General features: G+C 41.9%; 1 protein-coding gene across 2 annotated transcripts in view; it reads left to right on the forward strand.

The window, feature by feature from the left end:
* Positions 1–22,617, forward strand: part of tbce (tubulin folding cofactor E) — a 49,779-nt gene that overhangs the window by 12,975 nt on the left and 14,187 nt on the right. Inside the window, exons 2-10 of one of the 2 annotated variants that reach the window (XM_055635159.1) lie at positions 2,676–2,817; positions 5,241–5,325; positions 6,940–7,128; positions 9,749–9,837; positions 16,271–16,370; positions 16,822–16,924; positions 16,999–17,075; positions 19,062–19,157; positions 20,556–20,620. In XM_055635159.1, coding sequence (XP_055491134.1) covers positions 2,712–2,817; positions 5,241–5,325; positions 6,940–7,128; positions 9,749–9,837; positions 16,271–16,370; positions 16,822–16,924; positions 16,999–17,075; positions 19,062–19,157; positions 20,556–20,620 — 910 coding nt within the window. In that variant the 5' untranslated portion in view covers positions 2,676–2,711. Of the gene's footprint in view, positions 1–2,476; positions 2,818–5,240; positions 5,326–6,939; positions 7,129–9,748; positions 9,838–16,270; positions 16,371–16,821; positions 16,925–16,998; positions 17,076–19,061; positions 19,158–20,555; positions 20,621–22,617 lie in introns of both variants that reach the window. The other variant, XM_055635158.1, reaches the window with a different exon arrangement.

Below are 22,617 nucleotides of genomic sequence, written 5' to 3' on the forward strand. Positions count from 1 at the left end.
TTATTAGAGGTATCTGCATATCATAATCCAAACCAGTACAGACTTTGTTTAACAGTTACATATTAAATATCCAGGTTTCCAGGGACCCAGTTACCAAAGTAGCTGGGATCCTCCTTTATCGGTTACCTATTAACATTGCCTCTAATTATTTATTTATAGATAGGAAAAATAAAGAAAGAAAGAAAGAAATTAGAAAAATAGGATAAACTATCAATAATACAACTTGGGAGATAGGTCCGTAGGTCAGAGAACATAACTATTCATCTAGTCCTGGGTTCAGGCTTCAGTACGGCTCCGTGCCGGTCCAATCTACCCCTTCAAATAATCTATAAATGGAGACCATATTCTAATAAATAATTCTGGTTTGTCAATTAAGACATATCTAATTTTTTCCAAATGTATCTCCATAATCCACATCCTGACTGTGGGGGTGGATCCTCTAAATTCTAACATCCAAAATAACATTTAAAATGTGTTTCTAATTATTTGGTCCAGGATTATATGATATAATTATCTTAACTATAATAGAAACATCAGTGGAGGAGGCATTTTTTTGTGATTGTGTTTGTGGAAGTTTTTTGTAAGAGTTTGCTTGAAAGGATCAGCTTCCCCTCAACTATCTCCACATGTTTTGTCCTCTTTGACTGTCCATTCACTTCCCTCATGCGAGTTACTGGCAAATCTGCGATGCTTAGATAAAGAATTTCAGATTGAAACTATCTTTCAGTAATACTGTTCTGTTTTTTTCAGTAATACTTGACATCATTGTCATATAACCATATAACAATTACAGCACGGAAACAGGCCATCTCGGTCCTTCTAGTCCGTGCCGAACAAAGATCCTATAGGATCTTTGGTGCCGAACACTTATTCTCCCCTAGTCCCATCTACCTGCACTCAGACCATACCCCTCCATTCCTTTCTGTACACTAACTAGTCATTCCTCATTTATTCATTCTGAATATCTGATAAATTGAGCACCTGCCCTCAGTCTCTTCTCAGCTTTCAGTCTTTATTTTTTATTTATTTTTATTTTATTTTTATTTTGCTCAAAGGCCTCAGACTCTCTGAAGTCTGTGCTTGGTGATAATTAATTTTGAATCATAGAAAATTTACAACACAGAAGGCCATTCGGCCCTGGCCGATCAAAGAGCTACCCAGCATAATCCCAGTGCGTGATCAGTAGCTCTGCAGATCACAGTTCTTCCAGTTCACATTGGGCTCCTTTTACAGGTGATGAGGGTAACATTAAATTCTGGAAATTTTTGGTTGGCTACATTACAATGTGATGTGAAGAAATGCAAGAGGATATGTTTTAAAAGATTTATTCAATTGCATCTCTGCTTTGTTTTTTGAGGGTCTGTATGAGTGAGTCAGGTGGAGTTTATTGTCATTTGCACAAGGGAAGGTACAGGTTTTTAACAGGCGCCTACCTGATACATTACTCAGGTCACCCTTTTATCCTAAATTAGTCAACTTATGAAATTAGAAAGGTTTGAATCCAACTAATTACCTGACTTATTTTTCTCTCGAAGTAATTATTGTAATTGCTTCCACCTGTGAGGCACAGATTCTAATTAGCAGCAACTAAGCGTTTACAAAATAATAATTGAACATAATTAAATTTCAGTGACTGAGATGTCTGTAACAGTACTCGTGAGCAGAGATCTGGATATATGCCTGGTGTCTCTGGGGCTTATGCAAACTAAAAAAAAAACTTAAATGCCTCCCCTGCCACTAAAAAAAATATTGTCCCGATTTCCTAATAAATCATTTCAGTAGTGCCAGAGTAAGTAGTTGGGGCAGGTACAATACTGTAAGTAACATTTAAGGGACATTTGGACAAGTATGTGGGGCAACTACAGCAAAATGGCACAGTGGTAGAGCTGCTGCCTTGCTTAGAAAATAGGTGCAGGAGTAGGCTATTCGACCCCTCGAGACAGCATCGCCAATCCTAACTGTTGCTGTATTGAGTTTGTACGTTCTCCCCGTGACCGCTTGGGTTTTCTCCGGGATCTCTGGTTTCCTTCCCACGCTCCAAAGATGTACAGGTTTGTAGGTTAATTGGCTTGGTAAAATTGTAAATAGTCCCTATCGTGTGTAGGATAGTGTTACTGTGCGTGGATCGCTGGTCAGTGCAGACTCGGTGGAACGGAGGGTCTGTTTCCGCGCTGTATCTATAAACTAAACTATGTGAATAGGAAATGTCTAGAGGGATATCGCTCAAACAAAATCAAATCAGAGATGGGCGTCTTGGATGGTATAGGGCATAGACGAGTTGGGCTGAAGGGCCTGTGTTTGCTGTATGCCTCCACGACTCTTGTGCCCTCATAATAAATCCTCTGTCCTACTCTGAGGAACACAAGAAATCTGTTAGGAACAGGTGAATTCTCTCAAGTGCAGACTTTAAGGGTAAAGGCATATTCAAATGTAACTGGCTCCACATTATTGGGATTTATTTATCTTCACTATTCAGAATACTGAACTGGACTACTTGGATAGTGTTTGAAGAAGCTGCACGTGTCTTGTCCCTGCATGTGCCTTGTGTAACAGAAGGGAGCTGCAGACTTTGGCAGGAAGCAGGATGTGCCAGACTGTGACCTGGTAATTCTCTCAGCACAATCCATGGGATGTGTGTACAAAAGGTCAGATTTTTGCTTTGCACAACTCTATAGATTTGGACGAGCTGTGACATCTGAGGCAAGGCGAAGATGATGCAGAGTGACAGTGTACCCAGCGATGCTGTGGGGCGACGGATCGCCTGTCGGGATGAATGTGGCACTGTGCGCTTTGTGGGAAAGGTCACATCAGCACCAGGTATATTTCTTGATCCTTGTCGTGATGGTTAAATAAGGTAGTTTTGCTATAATATGTGTCTCCATACCATGAATCGCATATAATGATATTGATGAATTAGGGAGCTCTACTAGTATTATGCAGGCTGATTTGGTTAAAATATGATTTAGATCAGAAGACTACTTAAAAGTTACTTTGGAAATAGGCAACAGTAAAAAAGACGCCTTGCAATAATAACAGTCTAGGGACCAAAATAATTGTTTCGATGTAACCTTCCCGCAGTAATCACACACCCATTGTCTCTCGAGAACGCAGTCTGACCCTTTCACGACAAGTGGCAATTTAAATTTAAAGCTTAGCGTCTATTAACAAGTACAATGATACTCTATTAAATAAGGTTACTTATGGCCTTCAGCACTTTAAGCACACAGTAACAAAAATAACACTAAAAATTGGACACTAAAAAATACATTTTCAAAATCTTTGAAAAATGTTTATTATTACGTCTGAAATTCTCTAGGCCAGATCCACCTTTTGCCCATTGACACAATAATTTTTCTAATGTTAAATTTCTCTAACACAAGGTTCACCACTTGTACTGATTTTCTCCCTTATCCGTTCTACTCATATACATTCTCAAAGAACACCAGCAGATTAGTTAGATGTGATATTCCTTTCGTAGACCCTTGCCTCCGATCAGATTTTGGGTTGCAGTCTTGGATTAGAAACTTGAACAGATAACCTCTAGAGCAGTGGTTCCCAACCTTTTTTTGGCCATGCCCCACCTAATCACCTCTAAAATCCTGATCCCCCCCCACCCGCATGTGGTGATATATAATTCTTATCATTTAAAAAGTGAACTCCGTTTCAGCTGAAGAAGCTTAAAACGCCAATATCTTGGTTTAAACAAGCGTGCATGAAGAGCGATGGCGCGGTGATTATGTAATAACTACACAATAAAGACCTTTTTTACCCCCAAAAAATTATTTACTCAAAATAACATCTCAAACATAAACTACATATGTTTACCTGATGGAAAATCCAAAAAAATAAAAATCGAAAATTTGGACCCAGACCTCCTCAGTCGCGCTCAATTGCCCCCCTTAAAAATCAAATTGCCCCCCTGTGGGGCGTACGCCCCACGTTGGGAACCACTGCTCTAGAGTAACTGCAGTTCTGAGGGAATTTTGTATTGTCGCAGGTAGCTACCTTTGGGCAAGACATTAAATTATGGTTCCATCTGCCTCATGGGATGTAAACGATACATTGGCATGAGAGGGAAAGCAAGAAGGTTCTTGAAGTGTTGGCCAAAACGTTTCAGCCAACAGATTATTCTTGCAACTCGTGGGACCTTGCTATGGATAAATTAGCTGCTGTGCCCTTTACAATTTTACATAATTGGATGTAATTGAAAAAGCTACTTTTCTTAACAACTGAACAGGTTCGCTTCTTAATAAACAAACACCACACAAACTGTTTGGTAGACCAGTTCAAAACTTTACTTATTATCGGCCGATGGAAGGGAAGGAGAACTCCAGTCAAATGACCAATACAGGCACTTGACCGTCCTCCGTCCACTTCTCTGAACAACAGAATTACATTGCATTAAATAGTTTTTTTTTGTCCCCTTAGCACATTCCACAGACATTAGTCATGGTCAGAGGTACTGGAAAAGGTTTCCACAGAATGCATCACATCAAAGGCATTTTGTTTACATGGTACAAGATATACTAAAAACATTGGCCATTTGGTTTACGACATTTTATCTTTCTACTTCCCTGGTTCCTCTCTCGTCACTTCGTCCCTCATAAACATTGGCCATTTGGTTTATGGCATCTTACATCAAAGAGATCTCTCTAGCTTTTCCTCTCTGCTTGTCACTTGGGAGACAATGTTATAGGATTTATTATCTCACACACCGCAACCTGAGGCAATTTGAGACTAAATATAAGCTGTAAGCTAGCCCAGAAGCCAATTTAATATCTTCTTATATTTTTAACTAAAATTCGGTTTCATCATAATGTGCTACGAAACATTCAAAGGTTATGAAAGGCAGTGTAGGCATGAAGTCTTTGCTTTCATATGGGACTGGATTGATGCTCTGTAAACTAAAATAAATTAATTCTTGAAAATTGAAATCACTTAATCTGTAAAACAAATTTATAACAAAACATTTCAGATGCTGCCTGACCAACTGAATTCTTCCAGCTGCTCTTTGTTTTTTGCTTTTAGAATGTGATATTCATGTTTGCCTTTAACTTTTCTGCTGCCATAAAGATAGTGATAATGGTATTTTAGAAAATGTATAAGATGACTTATGCCTATTGCTAGAAATTGTGCTTTGATAGTATGCGATGTGACTGCAGAATCACCAATGGCTGCTTCTCAGAAGCTGCATATCGGGTGAAATCAATGTGGCCATTGAAATACATGTTGTTTTCCAGAAATTTGGCTGGGTGTGGAATGGGACAATCCCGAGCGAGGAAAGCACAACGGAACTCATGAAGGGGTGCATTATTTCCAGTGCAGGTGATTGAATTTCTTCTTTGTGTAATTTTTGTACTCTGGAATGACGTGTGTTTAAAACATATATCACTTCCTATTTTCTGCTGACTTTGTTTCCTTCCCATGAACCAACATTGAGAGCATGGTAAGGTGAATGAAAGCCAGACCTGTGCCATTCCTATATCACTGTACATTCCCAAAATATTTTGCTTTCAACATTTCCTCGCTGGTGACGAGGCAGACACTCACAACGTTCAGTTTCCTCTTGCATCTCAATGGTACTGATACAAATTGTGATACTGGTTGATAGATTGTTATGTGTACTGATTAACTTTATACACATGTTAGTTCAGTTTAAAGATGGAAACAGGCCTGCAGCCCACTGAGCTCACGCCAACTGTTCAAGCCTGCTCTATATTATCCCACTTTCGTCTCCACTCCTTGTGCACCTGGAGCAATTTACAGAGGACAATTAATCTACAAACCCGCACATCTTTAACATGTGGGAGGAAACTGAAGCACCTGGAGGAAATTCATGTGTCGGGGGTTATGCGGAGAAGGCAGGAGAATGGGGTTAGGAAGGAGAGATGGATCAGCCATGATTGAATGGCGGAGTGGACTTGATGGGCCAAATGGCCTAATTCTGTTCCCATCACTTATGACATGACCGTATGCGGTCACAGAGAGTACATGCAAGCTCGACACAGAGAGCACTCGAGGTCAGGATCGAACCGGGGTCTCTGGTCCAGTGAGTCAGCAGCTCTACCAACTGCGCCACCACATGAAGTGCTTCAGTCTGAGTAATGTGTTTTCCAGTAACATTTGTGCATGTTTTAGTCTAGTTTAGAGATACACTGCGGAAACAGGCCCACCGAGCTCGCACCGACCAATGATCCCTGCATATTAACACTACCCTACACACACTAGGTACAATTTACACATAAACTGTCAATTAACCTACAAACCTGTACGTCTTTGGAGTGTGGGAGGACACCAAAGATCTCAGATAAAACCCACGTGGTCACAGGAAGAATGTACAAACTGCGTACAGACAGCACCCGTAGTCGGGATCGAACCGATTTTTAGCAATATATTATTAAAAGAAAAACATGGATTCTGCTGTGTGGCATTGTTGGTGACCCTGATGTTTTAGCTTATTCCAAGTTTCCCAAATATTTGATATTGTTGAGAACTAACAGTCAACAACATTGCACTTTCTTATGTGTGCTAATTAAGTGCCTTCCCTAAAGGGCATTGAAGCACTTAGGTGTATATAACAATCCCGACGGTATCACAATCACTTTTATTTCCCGTTGACTTGAAACAATTCCTTTGTCAAAGCCTCTAATGTGGACCTTAGTTTGCATTGTCTGGATTATTTCTGTTTGCATCAGCCCCCTTCCCTGCTTCCCCCTTCAAGCACTTCATACCTATAGATAAGATATTGTGATCCTTCCCTTAGTATTTATGTAAAATCAAAGGTCTTTCCCAAAGATTAGCCAAGTCCAGTCGGTCATCATTTCACCATCCATTTTGCTGCCACAGACCAAGAGTATCCCAAACCACCACAGTTTCCTGGCTGGAGGGATCGGAGGAGGCTGGAGCTAGAGCTAATTTTGAACTTTATCTCTACATTAGTCATCCCACAGGAGGATCGTTCATTCGTCCCCAAAAGGCAAGCTTCGGAGTTGATTTCCTCCTGGCATTGAAGGACCGCTACGGGCAGGAGGGAAATCAGGGAATACAGGATTGCCGAGGCAATCCTCTCCGCTGGTGCCAGAAACCCATCGAATTTTTGGGAAGCCGAGATGCAGAAGTTAAACAAAGGTATTGCGAGGATAGTCGCGGTGCAGGAGGAAGCTCTTTGAAAAGGCTGTCTCCTTATTCCCACACCTTCTGCTCTGATATATTGTAGCAAATATAGCACAAGGTTTACTGCATTATGACATATGCTGGTCATATTTCTAAGATGTACTTGTCTTTTTATCTTTTTATATTACAGGTAGTTCTGCGAAAACAAGATAGTAACATTCTTAAGAAACCTTGCATTACAGAAAATTGTGTTATAAAAACATTTTTGTCAATGGGAGAAAGGGTTGCGGACTGGCGAGTTCCAGACTTGCAATAACAATGATAAATCTCCGACAGGACCTGCACAAATAAAGGCATAATTTTTTAATAGCTGTTGTCATATGTGCAGAATACATTTAGAGTCACACAGTTGTACAGCACTGAAACTGGCCCTTCATGCTGACCTTGTTGCCCATCGACATTAATTCCATGTGGCTGCATTGGTTCCATGTTGTTCTGTGCCGTGCCCATTTAAGTACCTGTCCAAATCAATCCAAAAATAAAGTGAATGTATCTGAATTTATCGCCATCTCTGTCAGCGAGTTCCAGATATCACCACTCTCCGTGTAAAAGAAAATCTTTACAATCAAATTTCCTTTAAAACTCATCCCTAAGAGCCCTCAAACTGAGAGGACCTTATATATGGATAGGTGTACAGTGTAACTTTGGTTGATCTCTGTACTTTTGTTTTTGGACTTTCATGGCCTGGTTTACTAGGAATAGGTGATAATTTATTGTATATTTATTGTTGCAATTAACGCGTACCTTAAGCTGCAGCTGGTAAAAAATATCATTGGTCCTTTGCAAATGACAATAAATAAAAAAAACTCAGGACTAGGAACAGGAGTTTGTCCTTGGTGTTTACCCATTACTCATGGCTAACAGCTATTTAACCTTGATTCCCTTCTTTTATTTAATGAGATCATGGCTCATTTGTGACTTTCTTCCTTTAGCAGCATTTGGCCTTTTTTGCTAATGTCTTGTTAACAACAAATGCATCAATTGCTGCTTTAAAATGAGCCTTTGCAAGTGAAAGCCAAAACTTTACTATGCTCTCTGCTTAGAAGTGTTTCCTAAATTCTCATCCGAAAGGCCTGGTTCTGATTTGGATTTCCCAATCAGCAACAAAAAAAGTTGTTCATTTCTATCTATCTATATATTACTAAAAGTCTGATCTTGACCGCTTTTGGCCCACTGTGCTGCGATTTCCGAGAGAACACCACCACCTATGGCCGTCATTTTTGGCCACCTTGCTCAGAGCCCCCCTCCGCCTTCCGGGACCGGAGGATTTTTCCCATCTATGAAAAATCAGAGAGATATTAATGTTTTGTTAAAAATTCACCATTCTCTCTGCTTCCCTCGCTGGTGGCAGGGGGGTGGGACTATAAAACCCGGACGTGTTGTCCCTCACTCAGTCTCTGCCAGACTCAGGAAGCGAGAGGGTCACGGCTCTCTGAGCTGCGAATAACACTGAACGCACATCTACTACACGGTGAGTCCCCTCGATGCGGCTATAAAGTGGCTGCTGCCCAATTGTTTGCCAGGCAATATTGGAATTGATGGAGAGGTGGAATATTGCGTTGGTGACCAGCCCCCCCCTGTGTGATGCTGGGACCCATCGGGTACCACTTAGTCTAGTCTATTATAGTCAGTCCTGAACCTCATAAAATGCAGAGAATACAACCTAGTATTTGCAAATTTAGTTTTTTCTAGAGCTCCAAATATCATTCTACTAAATCTTTGTGGTACTGCCTCCAAGCCCAATGTGTAATTCGTAAAATATGTGCTATTCACAATACTTGGGGTTATGTCTGACCAAGGGTTTGTTTAGCTACAGTATAATGACTAAGTTATTATTGTCAAGTCCTTGGAATCTCTGTGATGTAACATCCATTAGCCTCTCAATCTATTGTTTTTTGCTGTTCCATAATCCCATGTTCACAGATCACAACGTTTATTTTAAACTAGTCTGTTGTCACGCAGAAAGTGCTCTGCTCTGCCTTTTAGCACTGCTTTGTATAGGTCCAAAGTGAATAATTTTATGATGTTAACACTGAGATCTCTGTACTTGTCTGCGGAATCCCCTGAATTCCCTACATATCAGATAGCGAAAGAGAATGATGGTAAATGTCTTGCATTAAAGTTCCCCAAAACACAGACCACAATTCTATTACATCTCTAGATCTTCTGAGAGTATATGACATCAGGAATGTCCTTTCACATTACATAAAGTGTTACAGGAAACATTTGCCATCATGCTGTGAAAGCAGGTCAAAAACTTGGAAGCATGAGGCACTGCACCCATGGTCCCCATTTAAGATAGTTAGCATACATATGTACAAAGACAAAGTTAACTTGATAATTACGTGCATACTCAACGCGACTTATCTTGAACCAGGCATGAAATGAAGATATTGAAAAATGTGGGATTTTTTATTTACACATCGTTTTAGCTTGTGCTTTATGAACTACATTTCACTAATCCATGTGTGCTTAAGTGTCATGTTTCTGAAAGCCATTGTATTTTTGAACAAAAGTGCCCATGCTGGGAATGAGTAAGAGCTTTAACCATTCTCTCCACCTCCCTTATTTACAGGTGGTTTGATGCATTGTTGGTTGTTTCAGTCAGAGAGTGCCATGTGAGCCATGTCATAGAAGAGGACCAAATCTCCAATGTCTGTCCCAGTATCCTTGCAATGTTCAGTAAGCTGCATCAATTTAAAAAAATGCTTAGGAACCATGAATAAAATGCAGTGTTTTTTCTTTCAAAGTCCCAACCTATTTGAACCTCTTGTAGTGTCTTCAAGCATTGCAAGTAACAGAGATTGAATGAAGGGCAAAGACTAGCTGATCCACAAACCCTGACCAAATACCGTGGTGGTCAACACGTGACTTTTGTTGTGCTTAATAGTATGGACATAGACAAACAATTTCTGCTTGTGCTGTATCCAAACCTGAGCCATTCAAATAAGAATCACCATAATTCCAGGAAGAAACATGTTTAAGGGGAGGGGGCAGTGGCGGACCTACAGCAGGCAGTGAAGACAGTGGCAGACCTACATTTTTGGGGCCCTGAAGCTTGAACTGTTATGGAGCCCCTTCACAACCAGCAACGAGGTCTGGGTAACCACTGTTATCTTCTCAACTTAACTAAACCTTCCATCTCACGACTAAACCTCCGACCTCACGACTAAACTCCACCTATCACCTAATCCATGCCTTGACTAATCGCTGCCTCTCTCCCGCTCCCGCTATTTATAGGGCCCCCCCCGGCCGTTGGTGGCGCCTCATGTGAGCGGAACAGCACCAACCAAGGGGAGCGGGGCTGAGCGCGGGCGCATTGCCCGAGAGAGCTGGTTGGAGAGGAGGGGCGCACACGCGCTGATGCTGAGACCGAACCCCGCCTCCCTGCCCGTGGTGGCTGCAGCCCCTCCCTGCAGGAACGGAAGAGAGGTGGCGATTAGTCGAGGCGGGGATTATGTGTGAGGTGGGAGGTTTAGTTGAGGCGAGGTTTAGTGAGTTGAGGTTTAAGTGTGAGGTGAAGTTTTGTCGAGGCGAGGTGTTTAGTCAAGGGGAAAAATCAGATTAATTTCTAGGAAAACAAAAAAATCGGAATTCCGATTTTAATCAGAAGAATATCTGGACTAAAGTTGCTGCTGGGGCCCCTCTGGGATTAGGAGCCCTAAAGCTTAAGCTTCATTAGTTTCATAGTAGATCTGCCCCTGGGAGGGAGGAAGTAGGCTCTTCTTGCTTATTAGGTTTGTTATAGTAACACAAGAAACAGTAGATGCTGGAATCTTGTGTAGAATACAAAATGCTGGAGTTATTCAATGATTCAGGCAGTATCTCTGAAACACGGATAGAAATCTTTCAGGTCAGAAGCCTTGTTGTGGAGTAGTTGAGCCACTTGACCAAGTTTTATGTTCTGGATTGCAGTTGTGGTTTTCAAATTCTGCATGTATAAACACGCCTCAAACTGTGTTGATGTACAAGTGATATACAGCATGTGGTGTGTGTGTGTGAAGTTTTTAAAAAGTGGGAAAGTTTTAAAAGGTGCTCCTGGCAAGTGTCTAAAGTGTGGATTTGGCCACTTAACACTTTTCATTAGGCATTAACCGTTCGTTTCCTCCTGCATAATGCTGCCATAGAGAGTATGGTCAACACTTGTATAACTTGTTTGTTCAGTAGAACAGTAGTGGTGCCATATTTTGGAGAATTTCTCCTTCTTCAGACTTGGTAAAAAGGCAGGTGTGTGCTATTTTTTAATAGTGTTTCAACCGTAAAGTCTAAGGATGAACAGCTGGAGATTTTTATGCTTCCCGGTGAATTGGCATGCTGCTCCCTGTACTTGGAGGGAGACCCTTGAGGGCTTGCACAGCATGGAAATCTCCATGAAAGATACAAAAACTTCATTCCAAATTAATTTAACCAGTACACTTCAGTGAGACACCAAGTTGTTTCTGCTTTGGCTTTCTTCACCTTTCATTACATCTTCACTGGTTTTCTCGAAGCTGGGAAGTAAGGCTATTCGCTTAGCTGAGGTCATGATTTGTAAAGCTATTCCTTCGAGTTAAATGCAAGTACTGGTTGGAGCTGCTCTCCAGATAATTCTCAACACTTCACAATGAGCATCAAACCCCATGCTCACCTGGGGTTGCCGTCATTGATCCAGTGATTTACTCTTAACCCAATGGTGAAATCAACGGGGACTGCATCAGGACAAGCTGGGATATGTTGGATGAGGTGGGAATGAATGTAAGCATGTGTTTAATGTAGAAACAAGGAACTGAATACCGGTTTACCAAGGAAAGACACAAATTGCTGGAGTAACTCAGCAGATCAGGCATCATCCCTGGAGAACATGAATAGGTGATGTTTTGGGTCTGCACCCTTCTTCAGCACATTTGCTAGTTTAACCAGCAGATGGAGCAGTTGGAACACCTAATGTAGATACTGGCGGTCTCCTGGCTGTCTCCTGAGAATTCGTTGTAAAGGGCCTGTCCCACTTGGCTCGCAAATTACGGGACCTCATGGTCGCTTGAGGCGTACGGGCACCGTATGGCCGGGCGGCGCTGGTCCCACTTAGAAGCGCGGAGGAGTATGGAGTTGTGCGGGGACGGTCCTGACATCGCGCGGGGCTCTGAAATTCTTGCAGTGAATGAAATCTTCGCTCGCCAACGGCCTTTCGCGGAACTGACGGCCAAAGTGGGACAGGCCCAAGACCCTGGCGCGATGCAAAGTCTCACCTCCAACAGCAGCAGAAGCAAGCAAACGATCGCCGAGCTCGGCCTGGCGCTCACGGCCGTTGCGGAATTGGATCCGCCCTAACTTCTACTCCCAGAGCAGGGCCAAGAAAATTGAAGATAGACACAAAATGCAGGAGTAACTCAACGGGACCGGCAGCATCTCTTGAGAGAAGGAATGGGTGACGTTTTGGGTCAAGACCCTTCTTTTCAGACTGAAGAAGAGTTTCGACACGAAACGTCACCCATTGCTTCTCTCCAGACATGCTGCTGGACCCGCTGAGTTACTCCAGCTTTGTGTCCATCTTCAAATAACGTCACGTGCTCCAGACGGCTGTGTGTACGCATGTAATCGCGCCCGACCTTCGCTCGAACGTCTCAGTTCAACGCGACCATGAGGTCGCGTAATTTGCGTGCCAAGGACACGTAAGTGGGACAGGCCCTTAACCTGAACTGTTTGCAAGTCAGAAATGGACAGAACCACTGTCACGGAAGAGGGAGCAGGCATGGGAAGAGATCTCACCAGCTGGCCTTGCTAACCGAGTGAGTGAGTTAGCTCAGTGCTCCCAGCTCTGCTCAGCTTTATCCAGCCACCAGTCGCTGTGACTCGGGAGGGGTAGGGGGCGAAGGCACATGAAAATGCCACGTAACCACCCAGCAAGTGATGCCTAGAACCCTATTGCAGCTGTCAAATCCACCCTGCCAGTCTCCTGAACACTTGCATGTATATACAGTGCCCTCCATAATGTTTGGGACAATGGCCCATCATTTATTTATTTGCCTCTGTACTCCACAATTTGAGATTTGTAATAGAAGAAACTTCACATGTGGTTAAAGTGCACATTGTCAGATTTTATTCATTTATTTTATTATTTTTATACTTTTTGGTTTCACCATGTAGAAATTACAGCTGTGTTTATACATAGTTTCCCCATTTCAGGGCACCATAATGTTTGGGACACATGGCTTCACAGGCGTTTGTATTGCTCAGGTGTGTTTGATTGCCTCCTTAATGCAGGTATAAAAGAGCTCTCAGCACCTAGTCTTTCCCCCAGTCTTTTCATCACCTTTGGAAACTTTTATTGCTGTTTATCAACATGATAAACACAAAGTTGTGCCAATGAAAGTTAAAGAAGCCATTATGAGACTGAGAAACAATAAAGAAAACCGTTAGAGACATCAGCCAAACCTTAGGCTTACCAAAATTAACTATTTGGAGCATCATTAAGAAGAAAGAGAGCACTGGTGAGCTTACTAATTGCAAATGGACTGGCAGGCCAAGGAAGACCTCCATAGCTGATGACAGAAGAAATCTTTCTATAATAAAGAAATATCCCCAAACACCTGTCCGACAGATCTGAAACACTCTTCAGGTGTGGATTTGTCAATGACCACTGTCCGCAGAAGACTTCATGAACAGAAATACAGAGGCCACTGGTGCAAAACTAAGATGGCCAGTTTACAGTTTGCCAAGAAATACTTAAAAGAGCAACCACAGTTCTGGAAAAAGGTCTTGTGGACAGATGAGACGAAGATTAATATATCAGAGTGATGGCCAGAGCAAAGTATGGAGGAGAGAAGGAACTGCCCAAGATCCAAAGCATACCACCTCATCGAGGATGTAACTAATAGAGTGGATAAGGGAGAACCAGTGGATGTGTTATATCTGGACTTTCAGAAGGCTTTCGACAAGGTCCCACATAAGAGATTAGTATACAAACTTAAAGCACATGGTATTGGGGGTTCAGTATTGATGTGGATAGAGAACTGGCTAGCAAACAGGAAGCAAAGAGTAAGAGTAAACGGGTCCTTTTCAGAATGGCAGGCAGTGACTAGTGGGGTACCGCAAGGCTCAGTGCTGGGACCCCAGCTATTTACAATATATATTAATTTGAACGAGGGAATTGAATGCAACATCTCCAAGCTTGTGGATGACACAAAACTGGGGGGCAGTGTTAGCTGTGAGGAGGATGCTAGGAGGCTGCAAGGTGACTTGGATAGGCTGGGTGAGTGGGCAAATGCATGGCAGATGCAGTATAATGTGGATAAATGTGAGGTTATCCACTTTGGTGGCAAAAACAGGAAAGTAGACTATTATCTAAATGGTGGCCGATTAGGAAAAGGGGAGATGCAACGAGACCTGGGTGTCATGATACACCAGTCATTGAAAGTAGGCAGGTACACAAAAAAGCTGGAGAAACTCAGCGAGTGCAGCAGCATCTATGGAGTGAAAGAAATGGGCAACGTTTCGGGCCAAAACCCTTCTTCAGATTGAAAGTAGGCATGCAGGTGCAGCAGGCAGTGAAGAAAGTGAATGGTATGTTAGCATTCATAGCAAAAGGATTTGAGTATAGGAGCAGGGAGGTTCTACTGCAGTTGTACAGGGTATTGGTGAGACCACACCTGGAGTATTGTGTACAGTTTTGGTCTCCAAATCTGAGGAAAGACATTCTTGCCATAGAGGGAGTACAGAGAAGGTTCACCAGACTGATTCCTGGGATGTCAGGACTTTCATATGAAGAAAGACTGGATAGATTCGGCTTGTACTCGCTATAATTTAGAAGATTGAGGGGGGATCTTATAGAAACTTACAAGATTCTTAAGGGGTTGGACAGGCTAGATGCAGGAAGATTGTTCCCGATGGTGGGGAAGTCCAGGACAAGGGGTCACAGTTTAAGGATAAGGGGGAAATCCTTTAGGACCGAGATGAGAAAAAAAAATTCACACAGTGAGTGGTGAATCTCTGGAACTCTGCCACAGAAGGTAGTTGAGGCCAGTTCATTGGCTATATTTAAGAGGGGGTTAGATGTGGCCCTTGTGGCTAAAGGGATCAGGGGGTATGGAGAGAAGGCAGGTACAGGATACTGAGTTGGATGATCAGCCATGATCATATTGAATGGCCGAATGGCCTACTCCTGCACCTATTTTCTATGTTTCTATCTGTGAAACAAGGTGGTGGGGGTGTTATGGCCTGGACATGTTTGGCTGCTGAAAGTACTGGCTTTCTTATCGTCAATGATGATACTACTGCTGATGGTAGTAGCATAATGAGTTCTGAAGTGTATAGACACATCCTATCTGCTTAAGTTCAAACAAATGCCTCAAAACTCATTGGCTGGCAAGACAATGATCCAAAACGAACTGCTAAAGCAACAAAGGAATTTTTCAAAGCTAAAAAATTGTCAATTCTTGAGTGGCCAAGTCAATCACCCGATCTGAACCCAATTGAGCATGGCTTTTATATGGTGAAGAGAAAACTGAAGGGGACTAGCCCCCAAAACAAGCATAAGCTAAAGATGGCTGCAATACAGGCCTGGCAGAGCATCACAAGAGAAGACACCCAGCAACTGGTGATGTCCATGAATCACAGACTTCAAGCATTCATTGCATGCAAAGGATATGCAACAAAATACTAAACATGACCCCAACCAATCTGGAAGTCATCATAATATTGCTCTACTGGGCAGGTTTCTAATGTCTGGCAGTTGGTTATTCCCACTTCCCCTTTTTGTCATGTCCACAAAGCCGTTGCTGTTTTGAGACCTTGCGTAAAGTGGTTGGTCTGCCATGTTTCTGCTTTGCCACAACACCACACTTCAAAATGTCTTCTCTGTCTGCGGTGGAGCGTATCTGGGGTGATCTGAGGTGTTGAAAGATGTTAATTCAATGTATTTATTTTTCTTTACTGGCACTCAGAGGGGGTCTTTGATAATTTTTATTTTTCATACAAAATTAAGTTACAGCTCGCTCTTGAATAGTGATGTTCCCTGGGTGAATTTGTGGCCCCAAACAAGATATTGTAAGATGGGGTATTACACTCTTGATCACAAATACGGCAGGTTTGTCAAATCTATTCCTTCACTATGTTCTTTCAGATATTGTAGAGCTGGATTTGTCCAAGAACCTGTTTGCATCTTGGGAAAACGTAGCACAAATTACTCGACACTTAAGGAACCTGGAACATCTTGACCTCAGGTATAGAATCAATGTAGGTTACTGAAGAATGTTAAATGGGTTTTCAGGGATTAAGATTGCCTTGCTTTTGACATATGACTGCAATCACAGAATGTGGAAGTGGGTCATGAAATAACTTGATCTTGCATTTACAGTCATCTCTTCCTGATGAGTAGGAAGTGCCATTAACGTTACAAAACGGGAGTTATCCTTCCGTTATTGCTTGGATTGTGAATGTGTCTTTCAAATAAAATATGAAACGTGAATATGTTTGCAATGTACATATCTGTGTTTGGGTGAATAGGTAAATTACTTTGGATTATGTAATTGATCTGTGCAACTGGATCAGCATGTGCTGCATTTTCTTTGTTCCTTAAATGATCGATAAGGATTCCCCAGCCACCCTCCAGTGCAGACCCGTGTAGCTTTTCTGTTCAATAACCTTATATGTGTTTTTTTTATTTCACACCAGTCAAAACAAGTTGTTGCTCCTTTCTAATCCAGTCTCACTGTCTGATGCTTTTGCCAACCTGAAGGCCTTGGCCATTCAATACAACGGACTGACGTGGGCCCAGGTAACCCAGTTGCTGTTTCTTTCATGAACTAATTGAAGGGATGTGGCACAACGCTAACTCTGATCTCATCGCAGGTTCTGGAATGTGCCCCAATGTGGCCTGTGCTTGAAAGAGCCCACCTAGCATCTAACGCCATTTCGGTATTGGAAAGGTAATGCTAATTCTTCTGCATCTTATCATTCCCAGAGATTCACAGCAGTGATGGGTCCGGATCATAAACAGGCAGTTTGGTACCTGACTAACTCATCTCTTACATTGGCCGACATCTGGAGCACAGTGGAACAGAAAATAACTGGACTGAATGAATCTATGATTTTCTGATCAAATATTTTAGACAGGGCTTCAAGTCATATTTCTCTCCATTAACTCTAGATTTTAGATCGATTCTTTCCTGTGGGTTTATCATAAATAATGTTCAAATTGACTTTATTGTTATATGCACATGTATATTGGGATAGGCACAATGACAATCTTGCAGCAGCATTACAGGCACAGACTTGAACATCACGTGAAAACATAAAATACACACACTTTCTGCAAGATAGTAAAAGAAAGACATTAATGTAAATCAAAATTAGAAAACAAGTCCATGTTAGTGCAAAAGGTGGTCAGTAGTGTTCTGTGCCGAAGTAGGATTAAGGTGATTCGAGAACCTGATGGCTGTTCCTGAACACAGTGGTGTGGGACTTCAAGTTTTTGTACTTCCTGCCTGCCGATTGCAGCAAGGGGGCATGACCTGAATGGTGGGGGTCCTTGTTCTTAGACCCTGCCTGCTTGAGGCAGCACCGTGTGTAAATACGTTCAACGGTGGGGAGGGCTGTGTCTGTGATGGACCAGGGTGAGTCCACCACTCTGCAGCCTCTTGCGTTCCTGTGCATTGGAACTGCCTTACCAGGCCATGATGCAACCAGTCAGGATACTTTCTACAGTGCATCCGTAGATGTTTGTTAGATTATTCATTGACATGCCAAATCTTTCTCATGCTCTCCAGAAGTAGAGACGCTGGTGCGCCTTCTTCATGATTACATCCATGGGCTGGGCCCAGGATATCTCATCTGAGATGTTAACACCCAGAAATTTGAAACTGGTAACACTCTCCAACATTTCAGCGCACAATCTACAAACATTTACTGTTTTGATTATTTAATCTTTTGAAGCCTGTGGTCCCAGTTTAATGCAAAATTGATTTCTGGGTTTTCTGACCTTTTTTGCTCCATCCTAACCACCCACTCGTTGATCTTATTCTGTCGGATTTGACCTTTGACCGAACAGTCAAAATGTGTTGAATTATGGTGCCGTACAATACAGAAACTTGCCCATGCCGACCAAGATGCCCCAATGAATTATGAGGTCAGTTTGCATTTGAAAGCTCAAGGGATGATCTGGTAGCGTTACTTAAGATGATTAGCGAGTATGTTGAGAGAAACAATTTCCTTTGGACTATGGGACATGATAAAATCGGAGTTAGTGTGAGCAGGGGTGATGTAAGGAAGCATTTGTTCACAGATTGAAGTGAAATCGGGCTTAACCCCCAGAAAACTGAGGTTGGAGGTGAATGGTAAAATTTCAAAACTCAAGATAGAAAAATGTTCACAAAATATTGAAATTTTGGGAACAGAGACAGGCCAATGAAATTACAGAACAGCCATGATCAGTTTGAAGATAGAAGCAAAAAGCTGGAGTTACTCAGCGGGACAGGCAGCATCTCTGGAGAGAAGAAATGGGTGACGTTTCGTGTCAAGACCCTTCTCCAGACTGAAAGTCACGGGATAGGGAAGCGAGAGATATAGACGATGATGTAGAGAAATATAGAACAATGAAAGAAAGATATGCAAAAAAGTAACGATGATAAAGGAAACAGGCCATTGTTAGATGTTTGTTGGGTGAAAACGAGACGATGGTATGACTTAGGTGGGGGAGGGATGGGGAGAGAGGGTTCCATTCCTCCCCCATATTATGTTTACCAATCAGTCAGTATGTGTAAAATTACTTTAAGATGTTTAATTTTTTTAAAAAGCTCCTTGCTGTTCTTTACCTAAACTTGACTTGTTTTATTGAAGTGTGCTTGAGTATGTGCGTGCATGTTAATGAGCAGTACCTTCTGCATCATTTTGATCATTCTGTGCCTTATTTCCAGGCCTGTCGGGGTTCTGCAGAACTTGATATTACTGGACCTCAGCTCCAATCTGCTGGCAGGTGCAGATCAACTGGTACACATTGCGTATTTGCCAAGGTTAGAGGCTGCTCTTTGTGCTGCAGCTCCAGATTCAACTGTAACCCAATTTCCTCTTTACTTTCAGTGTAACCTTTATTGACACTGTTGCTTCCCTCATCACATAAGTGTAATTCCGCTTCCCTCAGTTAACTTTCTTTAGTAATATCACTTCAAAGCATTACACTTTTTTTGGTAAATGACTCCCATTATCCTTATCCTTTGGTTTTTCATTGCATTTATCACTGGTACTTTCAAAGTGATGGATTTTGCTGTATCCAAAATTAGCTGCAATAATTCTTGCATTACCACCGTTGCTCCTAGAAAAATACTTTGAGATATCCTGGATTTTGAAAAGCACCAGAGAAATGCAAGTTTTTTTTTTTTCTCGGTGTCTTCCTTTGTCTCTTTCCCTGCACTTAGATCCCTTTTGTTCCAATAACAATGCAAATTCCTGTGACGTGTGCAATATGGGATCTGCATCACAATCCTGTTTTTGTAAATCTGATTTTATCCATCATAGTTTAGGTATTGCTTTTTTATTGTCACAAATACTGAGAAACAAAGGGTAATTTTTGTTTTGCATGCTCCAGTCAAATCATGCCATACGTGAGGACCAAAGATACTCTATGATCTTTGGTGAGGACAATCAAACTAGACACAAGTGCAGCAGATAGTGCAAAGAATAAAATGAGCAGAGTACAAAATGCCCAATAGCTACAGCAAAAGTGCAGATAATAATAAAGTGTGAGGGCTGCAATGCAGTAGGTTGGGACATTGGGACTTAGTTTCTGACACATCTGCTCAGTAGTTTGGCAACATTGAATAAGAAACTGTTCCTGTTGGCACATGCTTTCAAACTGTTGTATCTTCTGCCTGACTGGGGGAAGAAGGAATGACCGGGATGTAAGTGGTCCTTGATTATGTTGGTATACTTGTCTGTGGCAGCATGGTGTATATGCAGTCGATTGGTGGTGGGGGTTGGGTTGTGGGGAGGGAAGAGAGCTGGTTTGTGGGATGAGTTGGGCTACCTTCACAACTTTTGGCCATTTCATGCAGTCTTGGGGAAGAGCATTTGCCAAACCAAGCTGTGATGCATCCCAATAGGATGCTTTCTATGCTGCATCTATAGAAATCGGTAAGAGTTAAATGGGTTGTGCTGAATTTCTCCAGTCTTGTAGAGGCTTTGATGTGCTATAGTATCAATGTCTGGGAGAGATGAAGGCCTCCACCATCTCTACTTCAACACCATATATGCTGACTGCAGAGTGTACACCATCCTTTTCCTGAAGTCAATATCTAGCTCCTTTGTTTTGATGACATTGAGGGAGAGGTTGTTGCCTGCACATGTTACTAAGGTCTCTATCTTCTATTGTATAATTTAGTTCCATGTACCAAATTAATCTTGTGTCATTGCAGGTTGGAACAACTCATATTGTCAAATACTGGGTTAACTTCATTGTATTTTGAAGATATTCAACCAGGTATGTGAAATTTTAACGTAAATAATCAATATATTAGAGGATTTGTTTTCTTAATCCTCTTGCTCTATCACTCACCACAACTTGTGGCAGCAAACTCTGAAATCTATCTTCAATGCCTGCCATTCCAAGGGCCTTTTATCACACTGTATGACTCTAAGTATTAGAAACCGTGACACATCTGAATGAATTATTAACATGCTGTGAAAGGTGGAGAAAATAGTCTCTGATGCTAACTGATTCATTTAGAGTAACAGTGGGGAAATAGGCTATTTGGCCCACCAAGTCCACGCCGAGCATCGATCACCTGTTCACACTAGTTCTATGTTATCCCACTTTCTCATCCACTCCCTACACACGGGGCAATTTTACAGAGGGCCAATTAACTTACAAACCTACACATCTTTGAATGTAGGAGGAAATCAGAGCACTAGGAGGAAAAGGATCGAACACTGGTCTCTGGTGCTGTGAAGCTCTACCAGTTATGCCACTGTGCCACCCGTAATGATGCATAAAGCCTGTTTATTCTATATGGTGAAGTGTTCTGAGGACTAGCCCCAAGGATGAATATATTAACACTGGAAAATGATGTGGTGTAGATTTACCAGAATGCTACCTGGGCTCTGAGGATCTCAGAAGAAAATATACAAGCTCTAGACTTTTAATTGTTAGGGTAATCTGATCAAACTATCAAAATATTGAGGGAACTAATGGCATAAATAGAAAGTATTATTTGGTAAGACTAGGAATTGGGGGGGGGGGGCACAGATCACAAATCTCTAATGAACTCCGAAATCACACGGGTGCAAGATGTTGAGGTTCTGTGAAAATGATACGCTATTATTAATTTCTGAAATTAATTATCAAAAATCTTCCGAAGATTGTGCCCACATTTCAGGTTTGTTGTCCTCTGCAGAGAATTGTGTTGGTTGTAAAAATGGACTCTCTTTGCCATCCTCTAAGTCTAAACTGTGAACGGATAATTAAATAGTTTTAAAACTTGGGTCATATGGATGTTGTTCATGTGATTTTACAATTTCTTCAGCTGAAATGGTGAGACAATTGCAGTACGTTTAAACAGCTGCTTCAGGCTGGTCATGCTTTATCTGCATTTGCATCTCATGCAAAATAATGCAATAGGCAGGAGATTCTCTTCCTGAATGCTGGGCTGTGATTTCTGTAGCTGTAGCTTCATACTTGCCAATATGTTGATTGACTTAAAGGGCAGAGGGGAGTGCTTGGCTCCCACAGCACAGACAGTGAAGGGGAGTGAATACTCCATGGGTCATGAGAATCCCATAGGATGTCAATCCAAGAGTTTTACTGGAGCTCCAGTCTCCCATTTGTCAGGACTGGCATGAGGAGGAATAAAAATTTGATTCTAAGAGCAAAGTATGATTTTGCGGCCTTTCTCCCAGTCAGTATAACTGTCTCAGTTTTCCCCTTTCCCACACCATTTCTGAATTGAATTGAATTGAATTTCCTTTATTGTCATTCAGACCTTACGGTCTGAACAAAATTTCGTGCCTGCAGTCATACATACAATGATACAATAATGAACAACAATAAACACAAATTAACATCCACCACAGTGAGTCCTCCAAATACCTCCTCACTGTGGTGGAGGCAAAAATCCACTTTGCTCTCATTTGATCATTGAGCTCTCCTATCTCACCAGCATCTCTGTATCAAATTAGAGTTCATCTTCCACCTTGTGCCTAGCCTCCCCTGTTTCCCCCACAATCTGCTGCAACCGAGTGGTTTGAAATCTGGCACCTAATGCAATGGTGGCTGGAGTTTATGTTGTGAGAACTCTTGTCCACAGCCCAAGGGAATATTTAGTTCCTCCTGTGCAAATGGGGAGCAAGCTGGCACGAGATCCAAGCTGCTTATTGACATTACAGATCAGATCATTTGAATTGTTAGGTGACCTGTAGTTGGCTTTCAGGATTATTTAATTAATGTTTGGAATGCGTTATTTTGTGTTTTCACTCAGCTCT

The sequence above is a fragment of the Leucoraja erinacea genome, chromosome 5, assembly GCF_028641065.1.
Source record: "Leucoraja erinacea ecotype New England chromosome 5, Leri_hhj_1, whole genome shotgun sequence".
Lineage (NCBI taxonomy): Eukaryota > Metazoa > Chordata > Chondrichthyes > Rajiformes > Rajidae > Leucoraja > Leucoraja erinaceus.